Below are 12,675 nucleotides of genomic sequence, written 5' to 3' on the forward strand. Positions count from 1 at the left end.
TACAGAACAGGTCACTTAAGGGATAAAAGAAATTTTACAATCTGTTACTAAAAGCAGATTAACATTTTAAGAAAACTTCATTCTCTCAACAGAGACAAAGAGAACCAAATCTAGTCTTGTACCAGCTTACTTTTAAGATTTATTTAATCAACTACATTTATTTTAAACTTAGCCAATCCAGACCATGAACAAAACTCTTTTCTTAGGGTTCCTCTTTCACAAACCTTCCACAACTTTCTGTATCCATCTTATTTTGTCCCTTATTTTCTTTTCCATTCAGAAGCAACCAGCTTTAGGAAAAAAGTCACTGTTTTTCACTCTTAACGAAATATAATTCCATTTCTTATACATTATTTTACTGAAAACATTCATCTTACTTTCCTAGCATACTGAAATGTTTCCCTTAGTAGTAGGGAATATTTCAGGGTGGCACCAAACATACATTAATATTTCTAAATATCTTTAGTTTCTCTGTAAGAGGAAGTCAGTATTCAGCAATTAATGTTTATCTTACTTTATCTGAAAATGACCTAGCTATTTAATAAATGTTCATCATTTAACTTAATTTAGCACAATTCTAAAACTTTAAGTTACCAAATATCTGGGGCGATCATTTGAATAGACATTCCTGAAATAATCATTCCTACAGAGTTTACCCAAAGGCTCTTTCTCACTTGCAAGAATATTATATCAAGTTATTTTTCTTGCTGACAAATTTGTAACAGATATGACAAGGTCTTATTGGACTTCTATTAAACCTAAATACAGTAGAAGTTTTATGCTTACCATTAATGAATCTAAAGACATGTCTATATTAATCAAACCAATAGGCTTAAACTAGCTTCAAATACCAGGTATCGATTCAGTACTGAATATTTTTTTAGATCACGGGAACTTGATTTTCATTCTGGCCAGTTTTTTTTTTTTCTGAGTATTTATATAAGCATTTGATTTTTTTTAAAGCCAATTAAATAGAGCTCTTTTACAAATTAACTTTGGCAATGCCACGTTATCTACAGCACACATATAGGTACGTACAAACACAGAGACCTCATAGTTCCCATTTCAAAATTTTAGCCATGAGTCATGTACAACAATGTAAGACTCATCAGTTATAAGAGGTTGGATTCAAAATTGGGTTTCTGGCAGATAGAACAAATCAAAGTTGCCTGTGTAGATAGCTAAACATTTTTACTAACTTCTATGGAAGACATTTAAGATGTCTATTTATTTCCAAGTTACTCCCTTTCTCAAAATTTGCATTCCAGAGGTCATAACAGCAGTTGAGTCATTGGTACTGGGACAGAAGTTTAGAAGTTAGAAGTTAGAAGTTAGAAAGTCCACTAGTTGAGACCGCACTGTCAGTTGTACCTAAGGCTCTTGGGTGGCAGTTGTTACACGGGTCTTTAAAATGGCTAAGAGCCCTGGGCCCTGTCAGTCATGACCTTCCTCATTATGGGATTTCATAAAGTCTTGTATATATGGTATTTCTTCCAACTTACCTTTTCTCTGGCAAAACAGATCTAACTGGAGAATGGTTTAGTAATTTAACAACCCATTTTCAGGCCAGTGTTCCCTAGAGCCTAAAGTGTACATTACTCAAGCAGTGTTACAGTAAAATGCCATCTTTTCCATAGTCATAGGCTCACAGCCATATTTTCCCTGTTTGTTTAAGACACACCCCAAAGGGCTTTCCTTAGGGACAGATGAGTATTTCCTATATCTAGAAGTTTAAGAACAACCAGACACAAAAGTGCAAACAAACCCCAATACCAAGAACACAAACAAAGTATGACATGACTAAACACAAAACTGAAGCAAATGAACCGATTCACAGATCAGGTGAAGTCCAACCACTGTTTCCACTCTCCAACAGGGTACCCCACTTAAAATACAAAACAAATTGGCTTCTTCTAGAGAAAAAGCTCCAAATGGAGAGGAATAGTTCCTGGCTGTACACACCAGAGCGACTCACCCTACTATATGGAGCCCGTCGGCCCCCAAATGTCGATTCCTTGCTCCAGCTGCCAAGCGCTGGGGCAGCAGGTGCCACGTCAGGGAATTTTGAGGGGAAGGTCCTCAGGATAAGTGGTCCTGGCAGCTGCTAGGGCCTCACCTGAAAATTCCCCAAACGGGGCCGGCTGGCCATGAGCAGCAAGGCTCCTGGCTGGCTTCGCCAAAATTGTTGCCGAGTCCAAACTCGTTCTGCTCACAGCACGACAGGCCAATAAATTGGGAGACCAGGTGTTGGGGCAAAGAATAGCGACTTTATTCTGAAAGCCCGCAGACTGAGAGGATGGCAGACTAATGCCTTGGAGAACCATCCTCCTCTAGTCAGAATACAGGCTCCTTTTATACAAAAAACAAGGGAGGGGGTGTGGTTGGTTGTTGCAAACTTCTTGCTGCAGGCATTCTTTGTTCTTGCAGCCGCCCACATGGGCCAGGTCATGGTGTCCCTGTAAACTTCCAACAAAACAAGGGTTATTCTCTATTACAGAGCCAGGGCTACATCTGCAAGCCATTCAGTCCTCACTCTGGTTTCCTCTCTGCTCCCCTCTGCCTGGTGACAGCCTCTCTCTGCCTCCTCCCACCACGGATGGAAGCTGGGAGCTGGCTTAGCCTTTGGTGGCTTCACAGGAGTGTCCTGAGAGTAACAGTGTCAGGGTTGTGCTTAGAGCTCGTTGGAGTAGGTGCTTGTATAAATCCAAGAAACCTTGCTTGACACCTAGTGCCCATTCCACCAAATGTCTGTAGAAACCTCGTTGTCAGGATGTCCACCCCACACGTTTGTGTTGGTTCTAAGAGCCGCGAAGCCCTCCGGGCCTCAGCCACGTTCCGCTCTTCCTCTTCTGTGCGTCTGAGTAGCAGGCAGGCCTGTCCCCGGCAACTGCAGGTGGAGAGTCGCCTGGACCTGGTCACATGGTGACACCAGCAGTGCCACCCCATCCCTGAAGTGGAGCATCTGTGTGTCCAGGCCGTGGTTTCCCGTCTTCCAGTGTCCTTCAGCCCCGTGGCGTGCCCCCAGGGTGGGCGGTGCCAGGGAGCCAGTCATTACACTCAGACCCTGACGTGTGGGTTCAACAGCTGTCTGATTACTGAAAGCTGTTTGTTTTGGCTGATAGCTGTGGCTTGTTTTAGCGCAAAACGTCGTCTCCTAAATACCTCACCAGAAGTCACACCAGAGGAATTCATTAAAGGGCAGGGAAGTCAGTAGGTGGATGGACCGTGTCGGGTGAGCAGGTCTGTGTGCTCGGCTGGTCGCCTTACCGTCCATGCCATAGTCAGCACTCCTGGTCCCTGTGACACCTGCAGGGAGCCAGGCTCCCTGGGCTCTTCCAGACTCTGTCTGACATCCAGGTTTGGAGGTTGAGCTTCCTGACCTTGTGATGGCGGAGTCACAGGGACATGGGAGAACCAGGCAGAGCTATACCGCCATCCCTTTACGGATCAGACTTCAGCCGTGCCTGTGGATTTCACAGGAGACACGGGACCAAGGCCAGCATGTCATCACTGTAAATGTGACACCCTGCCAACCCCCCCTCCTCCATGTGCCCAGGAACCTCCACTCAGGAGAGGAAGGCGGCAGAGGGGGAGAATCCCTGCCCTTGGGAAAGCACGAGCCGCACCAGTTTAGGCATTTTGTGCATTTCCGAAAGGTGGGAGGGGGCAGCTGAGGAAGATTTGTTCTAACCTCGGCCCTAAGCGGAGGACACCACTGATGACCGTGCCCTGTTGGGAGTGAGCAGGGACAGGCTGGGGAGGCTCCGGCTGCCAAACCAGGTCTGTGATCAGAAGCAGTGTCAGGGCAGCCCAGGGTCAGAGACGGGTCATCATGGCAGAAGACATCACATATGAAACGAGGCAAGCTCGGGGTTTGAGCTTGAGGGGAACTTGCAGAGTGATATTGGCTTGGGGGATGGCGTAGATACAAGGCCTGGAAACTAGGCTGGCCTCTTACTGAGAACAACTTTTGAGAACAGAGGTATTTTGAGGGCCCAGGCTCCTTTGGTTCCTAAATCTGACAGATCCTGTCAGAAGGCATCAGACAGATACCACCTGACTCTTTAGAAAGGGCTTTTGGAGCCTCAAAATAGAATTCAAGGAAGAGGAATCTATCCGTGAACATCAATATGTAATTTCCCTAGAGAGCAAATGACAAAGTGGCCACTCACGGACCTAATCTAGGGAGCTAATGGGATAATTAAGTCTACAATGATGTTTCTAAAGGAAAATGAATTACCTGCCAACATTTAAGAATCAAGAACTTTTTACCTGAAAACCTCAATTACTGGTTTCTTTTGTGAAATCATGATGTCTGGGCATACATGGTTATAGTCAGATGAAGATGACTAGCTGCTTGTACCATTAACACTGGGCCTCTCTGGTTTGCCGTGGTCCTCACCCTTCCCTGTTGAATCTCATGTGTGACCTCCTTCACTCATTTAGGGTAGATAACTGCTGTGTGATGATACTTGAGTTCATTATTCCCATTGGAATTTACTTCTAAAACCACAGTTGTCTGAAACACGGAATCTCATTCAGTGAATTGGTACAGCATGGTGCTCCTAAATCGTCTTGGGCACAGGGCCAGTATTTTCTGTTATTGTACAAATTCATTGTAAACTGACATATGGTCTTATTTTACATGACTAGTATGAAGCTTCCATATGACACTTCACTCAAGTTCAACAACATTTGGATTAATAGATACCCTGTTCAACAAGATGACTCGACTCACTTAAGTGTTCAGGCAAAGCCAGATTGCTATCAAGGTCACTAAATGCTAACTCTTGATTTCCGTACTTCTTGTAGCCGACCAGTAACAAATAATTTAGTGACCGTCAGTCCACACATCATGGTAGAATGGCATTGGAGTGAATTTATTTTATTTTATTCTTTTAGGAGTATGGTTTCAAATCTAAGGAAAGGTAATGAACAGGCCCGGCATTTGGTGTTTCATTGAGTGTTTCTCCTTTAGAATCCTTCATGAGCTCAAGAGATTGGTCTCTTTTAATTAGGGTTCTGGAATCGCTGTGGGGAAAATACCTCAACCTCTGTGAAAGCGAAGTCTGACTAGAGGAAACCAGAGGAAACCAGTTTGCAGCTGGGAGACAGACAGATAACTGTGGCTCTGAGATATTTGGGTTCTGAGATGTAGGATGAAAAGAATATACCTACTCCACTGTGGAAGAGAGAGTTTTTATGACACGAAGGGACAAAACAGTGAAAGAGGAGGGAGGGAAGTGGGTTCTAGGGTTCTGGTCTCCCCTAAGTGTAGTTTACTTGGGGCACGTCAGCTTCTCTGGCTATAAAATGAGGCCGTTGGACTGAATTATTTCAGAGGTCTGCTTAAGGTGTACAATTACCAGTCTGTGATCTTTTCCTAAGAAGATTTCTCTACTGACAGTGGCTGAAGGAGGCACAAAGAATTAGTTGGGGTCTCTATTTTACAGCTGAGGCCACTGTGGCCCAGGGATGCTAATCAGCTCTCCCAAGGTCACATGGCACGTGGGTGGCACAGTCGGGAAGGGAGCCCAGCCCTGCTGCCTGTTGTTGAGGCTCCTCGTCTACTATATCCTGAGAAACGGGTGCTCTCGAGGTAGGAAGGGTTTAATGATCTCTGGGAAAAAGAAGCCAAACTCTTTAATATAGAGGTGTTGATTTCTTAAAATAGTTGTGAATTGGTTTCTGGGAGAATATATGTTGTTTAAATGTAGCTTAAAGTCCCATAATTCAGCTTCGTTATTTTCAGGGAAATTGAGGAATATTCAATTTATATGAGCAATTTATCTAGATATGCCAATCAGGTAGAGCTCCATTAATTTAAGAGATTTTATATTTTAATATATTAATATCATTCAGAGGTAAGAAAACGTTACACACTCACACAGTCAGAGGTGAAGGCATATCTCAGTTACAGACACATGGGCATATGGGCACAGAAAAAGAGAGATTATAGCTTCAATTCTACAGTTTTAGTTGTGAGTCAAGTATAAACACCGAAAGAGAAAAACTCGCTGGTCCAAATATCAAAGAACTATTCTCTTCCAGAAGGTATGATTTGAATAAACAAATTGACAAAGACTAGAAAACCAGATTCTCTGTTTTCTCTTACTTAGAGGAGACCAGATCTCTGTGGACCCGTTTATAGAGATCTCCAGGTGGTCAGATCCTAAAACCAAATTCTCATCCATTTCTGCCAGCAGTGGTGGTAATTTATCAGTTATAAATGAACAACAGAATAGAACCACAAAATTAGTATGGAGGAAAATTAAAAAATTAAAATTAGAAAAACAAAATCATGAAGATCCTATTGATACTCTGGAATCATCTAGAAGAAACAAGACAAGACACTCCTGGGTTTTAACTGAGAATGAGGCACACTTTTATGTCTTTGGAGTTTATCTAGGTCTGACAGGAGTCTACTGAACATATCACCGTGACCACCAAAACAGTTAAAAAGTTATTTGTAAACAGAGAAAATCATGATATTCATCCAGATATGAAATGTAAATGTGTTAAAAGAATCTATTGACATCGAGGGAATTGGCAGATAGTGTATTCAAAAGATAACCCAAAGGAGAAACATAGAGATATTGAAAAAGGATATGTAAATGTGTAAATGGAAGCACAGTTGGTTTTGTTTCAATATGAGAGGGGAGACAGACGGACCTCTACTGGGCAAGGCATTCAGTGTATCTGTAGATGACCACCAATTTACAAAGGGATGTAAAACAGTGCAAAGACATTGCAAAGCTGGGATCAGATAACCTGAAATACTGTCCTATACACAGGGCAATGTTTCCATTGAAACATTCTTTTTTTTTTTTTTTTTAAGCTAGACTCTTAAAGTCGCCTTAAAAAGAGGTTCCTATCACAGACATTTGTAGGCCTGTCCTGATCAGGGCCCAGTGGGCACCCATGACATCACAAAGGCGGGTCCCTGGCCAATAAGAGGCTGGCGCGCGGGGAGGCGGCGGGCAGAAAGAAGTACACTGCCATCTCCAGAGGCCAGGCCAGCGGGACAGTCGGGCTGGGCGAGGGGGTGGGCAGAACCCAACACAGTCATGTCTCGGGAAAGAAACCGCTGGTCCTGGTCCTCCCACCGTCGTAGGCAGCACTCCCTCTCCCGCTCCAACAGAGCCGAGCTGCAGTTCCCCGTGAGCCGCCTGGACCGCCTCCTGAGACTGAGTCCCTATGCCCAGCGCCTGAGCTCTTCCACCCCCATCTTCCTGGCCGGCATCCTCGAGTACCTGGCAGCCCACATCCTGGACCTGGCGGGCGTGGAGGCCCGCAGCAGCCACGATGTGCGCATCACCCCCGAGCACGTGCAGAGGGCGCTGGACAACCACGAGTACCTCAGCCGCCTCTTCCAGCCGGGTGCCTTCCCTCGAGTCTCCGCGATGCCTGTGCCCGAGGACAGGTTGTGATGCCCACGTCCCAGGGCCCAGCCAGGCCTCAGTAGCAGCCTCAACTCACCTCCAAACTACCCACAGATGAGGGAGGCCTGGACTTCTGCTGTCAGCACAGCTATTAAAGCGTTTAAACCATTGGCTCTCTTTCTGTCTCCTTTCCGCTTATCGTTCTCAGTTGAGGCGTCTGGGACATCCAGGAGGGGCTGCGTCGTGGGGGTTGGGGATGGAAGGTGTGGTCGGGGTGGGATGCTGGAATCCATGATTTCAGGGAGCGGTTTCCAATGGTGACGGTGCAGGGAGTGGTCCTGGTGGGAGGAACTGGCCGAGGTTGTGGGGGGAGAGGACGTCCTCACTGGCTCTGAGGGAGTGCTGGCTTATGGGGCCGGGAGGTGGGCGGGGGCTCCCAGGCACGTTGAATTTCCCAGAGTGATGGTGGTAACGGGGGAGGGGCTGAAAACTGTGACCCGCCGAGGTGCTGAAGGCTTTATTCATGATGGGGACCGTCTAGAAGTGGGAGGTGATGACAGCGGGGGGTGGGTGCAGAGGGTGATGGAGCAGTTGGCATGGACCTGGTGGGACAGGGCTTGTACATGAAGATGGAGGAGTGACGGGGAAACCATAAAGAAATACACATAGAGGGGATTATGGCCCTGTTGTTTTCGTATTTATTCCCTGCCTCATCCCAAAAAGGGACTTGAGGCAGGGATTATTGGCTAGTGCTGTGGTACTCTCTGTGGAATACATCCTTCTGTCCTCTCCTGTGCACAGTGGTAAATTAAATAGCAATATCTCAAGCTACTCTCTGGTCTAAGGCATGCAATTCAAGTAGTTCTCAATGATTACTGTTCCTGAACTTATTTATGAATGTATCCCATTATAAACGCAATTATAAATCTCATTCTCAGAAGAAACACCTAACCTGTCTATGATCATTTATATCATAGAGTCACAGGTTTTCAGTGGCTGAATACATGTTTTAAGATTTAAAAAAAAGATACATATAAAGATATATATATATATATATATATAAAAAGATTCTATATAAATTCTGTCCCAAGTGATAGACTCAAAAGCACACAATTCTTTTTGTTTTCCTTAAAAGTTGTTTTATTATAAGCAGCCATATATGGATGTGTCTCACTTATTTTTTTAAAAATTTTTTTGGTGGGGAGAGGTAATTAGGTTTATTTATTTATTTTTAGCGGACGTACTGGGGATTGAACCCAGCACCTCGTGCATGCTAAGCATGCACTCTACCACTTGAACTATACCCTCCCCACTAAAGCACACAAAGTTTTTATAAACACTGATATGCTGTGTTAAGGTAAAAAGAACAAAAAAAGTTACATCAAGTGTTGTAGAAAACTAAGTCCCCTCCTGTTAGTGTCACCATGTCACATTTTCTCCTGTTCATCATATGCTCAAGGGCCCTCTCTGCTGCCCCCTGGCCTGTCATAAAGGACTGATCAGAGGCTGCCCAGCCGGCTGCAGCAGTGAGATCACTGGTCCTGGGTTCGCCATCCCAGTTCACCACTTTCTGACCACGTGATCTTGAATGTTCATCTATTTCCGTGAGCAGTGGTTTCCTCACGTGTAAAACAAAGATAATAAAAGTTCCTCCCCTTTGGGGTTTGCCCTGAGACTCCATCAGCGTGTGCCTGTGAACACGGAGCCTGGCACAGGGCCCCCTTCACAGACACTGCACACGTCTCCCTGCCCGGGTACCACATGCTTAGGCGCGCTTCCCCAAAGTGCCACCGGGCCTGCTTCTCACGTGACTGCTGGGTGCCTGGGCCCCTGGCTGTGAAAACCATGGCCTGCTGAACCTTGTTGGGGAGACAGAGGGTGCCATGCAGAGGAAGAAGCCAGGGCTACATCTGCAAACCGTTCAGTCCTCACTCTGGTTTCCTCTCTGCTCCCCTCTGCCTGGTGACAGCCTCTCTCTGCCTCCTCCCACCACGGATGGAAGCTGGGAGCTGGCTTAGCCTTTGGTGGCTTCACAGAAGTGTCCTGAGAGTAACAGTGTAAGGGTTGTGCTTAGTAAGCTCGTTGGAGTAGGTGCTTGTATAAATCCAAGAAACCTTGCTTGACACCTAGTGCCCATTCCACCAAATGTCTGTAGAAACCTCGTTGTCAGGATGTCCACCCCACACGTTTGTGTTGGTTCTAAGAGCCGCGAAGCCTTCCGGGCCTCAGCCACGTTCCGCTCTTCCTCTTCTGTGCGTCTGAGTAGCAGGTAGGCCCCTCCCCGGCAACCGCAGGTGGAGAGTCACGGATCTGGTTTTCTATAAGTGTGGTTTACTTGAGGCGCATCAATTTCTGTGGCTATAAAATGAGTAGGTTGGATTCAGTTATTTCAGAGGTCTGCTTGAGGAGTCTAATTATCAGTCTATGATCTTTTCCTAAGGAAATTTCTCTACTGAAAATGGGTGAGTGGGGCACAGAGGACGGGGAGTGTTTTTTAGGGTCTCCATTTTATAACTGAGGTCCAGAGATGGTAATCAACTCTCCCAGGTCACAGCAGGGAGAAGAGCCCAGCCCTCTTATCTGTTGTTAAGGCTCTTTCTTTGACTATATAATGAGAAATGGGCCTTGAGATAGAGAGTGTTTGGTGTTCCCCTCTGCGAAAAAAAGCTAAATTCTTCTGTACAGATCTTAGGGGCTCTTTGATTTCCAGGAAAGCATTCTCAAGAACTTTCACTTGCATTTTATTTGGGAAATTCTAATGGATTAAAGTATAAGGATTGGTTTCATAGTATAGGTCTTGGTACCTTGCAAACCTAGGTCTTGCTCCACTGTATATTGTTTTCAAGTGTGTCATGAACATTCTGCTTCTTGAAATTTGGACTCTGTCCACTGACATGGTCTTAAAGATGATTATGTGATGACATCAGAAACCTGTGTCCAAAGAGCCTATTCTTTTGTTTTAATTGAAGTATAGTCAGTTTACAATGTTGTGTCAATTTCTGGTTACAGCATAATGTTACAGTCATACATGTACATACATATTATTCCTTTTCATATTCTTTTCAAGAGCCTATTGTTTGAAGTACCTGTCCTTTTCCTGGGAATTCTGACAGTCCTTCTTGAAAACAAGATCTCAGTCCTGTAGCTGGTGGTAAGGCCTTGTGGGAACCATCAAAGTTAAATAAACAGTCTAGAGAAGGTGGACACTTACAATAACTGTGGTTAATTTATTACTGATAATAGTAAAAAATCTTGTGGGAGGGTATAACAAAAATGATGTAAATGAAGGTGAAATTTTTTTTTTCTGTGGTTTACTAAAGAAGATAACGAAGCCAATTTAATAAATGGGTTTTGGACAAAAAACATCTATTAACATAGTGATTAAGACTACTTTAGAGAAAGTCTGGATTAGGTCCTGAACATCTGTATTTTAATAAAACTCTAGTGGTAAGTTTGATATTTATCCTCAGTTTGAAAGCACAGGCCTAGAAGTTGTTAGATGCAAATTGAAATATTAAGATTGCAATTAGACCTTCAAAAATAAGAACTGAAGTTATACCTGATAACATTATAATGTTATTACCTAATATCAGGGAAAGGTCCACCAGGACTCTGGTAAATAGAAGCATATAGTGAGCAGTGAGGGGGCTGACAAATCTCCAGGAACTTCCTACACGTGACAACATTTCTAAAATATTTACATTAATAATATTTTCCCTGTTCACATTTAACCTAGGGAAGGCTGCTTACCTCATCTGATAATTTTTTCCTGTGCAAATCATAGTGATATATCAAGTATATCTAGTCATTCTGCCACTTCTCTTTTTATAACGTGACAGAATCCTCCAGGGCCTTCTGGGAAATCTCAAGAGTTTTCAGTGCAAAATACATATTGAAGTATTATTTTATTTTATTTTTCATTTAGGATTCTGTTGGTGGAAGGCAACAATAAAGGTGCCTGGACATTTGAATAGTTGAGATAGGTTTATGGAAAAAAAGAAATAAATAGAAACAAGCCCTAAGATGCCCAGTTGTTGGACAGTTTAGACAAAAACTTTAAAGCAGTTATTCTAAGGTTGAGGAACTAAAGGAGAGTATGTTCAGTGAATGAAAGGGAAATATGATCTTAATGAATGAACAGATAGAGAATTTCAGCAGATAAATGGAAAGTATAAATAACCAAAAGAAAATTTTGGAACTTACAATAACCAAAATAAAAACACACTCTAGATGGGCTCAGCATCAGCTTGGAGATGGCTGGAGAAAGAGTCAGTGACCTTGAAGACATTACTAGGAATTATCAAATTTGAAAAACAGAACAAAACATACATCCTTGAGACTTTTTCAAAGTGTTGTATTGGCTTCTGCTTTATAGCTCTTTGAATATAAGGAAGTAATAACTCTCTTGGTACTTTAAGCTAGGCTCATCTTTTTAAAAATTCTCCGGGACCCCATAGGGCCCCTACAGCTAAAAAAGAGGCCTGCTATGATAATATAAATGAATAATCATCTTGGGGAAATAATCACCCAAATTTTTCACTTACCCCAACTTAAGACATGGTGTAGGAAAAGCACTAAGAAGACTACTCATTATCTAATGTTCAACTGGGCAGCCACATTCTGTTACACAATTATCTTCTATAAGTTATACATACACAGTGCAGTGTCATGGTTAGACACGTGAACTGTGGTGCTGGGGTGCTTGGATTTAGCTTTTGGTGATACCATTTACAAATTGGGTAACTGTGGGCAAAATTCTTACTTTGCTCATCTGTATTACGGAGATAATAATAGTTGATACCTAAGAAGTTTTGGAAATTATGGAAGAAGATACATGTAGAGCACTGGGAATAATACCTGGTACGTATGTGTTGGTTGTTATCATTAGATATATTTCCCCAGATCCTTTAATAATAGTTTTTCAGAAATAAAATATTAAAAGAATGAACCACCTTTAAAACATGGATTTTTAAAGTATCATATCAAAAATCTTCCTAAATGTGCTTTAGAGATTACAACAGCTGTTGCCTTTCCCCTGCTGATCAGCAAAGGCATTACTTTTTGAAAGTGGAGATACTGCCTGCTTCTTTGGAATAGCTGTCCACCACAGATAAACAGTACTCTGCTACTGGGTGTGTTCGATATGTAAATAGATTGTGGAAACACAAGAGGCTGGTTTTTCAAGTTTATGCTCCTAGTATTCCATGAGGGTCAAGTCATCCAGCATTCTACAGTTTGTATGTCTGAACGAAAAGTGAGCCTACAAAAATGGTCTAGCCATCAGATTGAGGTA

General features: G+C 43.4%; 2 protein-coding genes across 8 annotated transcripts in view; both read left to right on the forward strand.

Moving 5' to 3' along the window:
- SYTL5 (synaptotagmin like 5) overlaps positions 1 to 12,675 on the forward strand; it is a 187,450-nt gene that overhangs the window by 69,879 nt on the left and 104,896 nt on the right. The gene's annotated exons all lie outside the window — the stretch shown is intronic.
- On the forward strand, positions 6,974 to 7,430 carry LOC102517016 (histone H2A-Bbd type 1-like). Its single transcript, XM_032474653.1, has one exon. The coding sequence runs from the start codon at positions 7,068 to 7,070 to the stop codon at positions 7,428 to 7,430; it is 363 nt and encodes a 120-aa protein (XP_032330544.1). The 5' UTR covers positions 6,974 to 7,067.

This window comes from Camelus ferus, chromosome X, assembly GCF_009834535.1.
Source record: "Camelus ferus isolate YT-003-E chromosome X, BCGSAC_Cfer_1.0, whole genome shotgun sequence".
NCBI classification, from domain to species: domain Eukaryota; kingdom Metazoa; phylum Chordata; class Mammalia; order Artiodactyla; family Camelidae; genus Camelus; species Camelus ferus.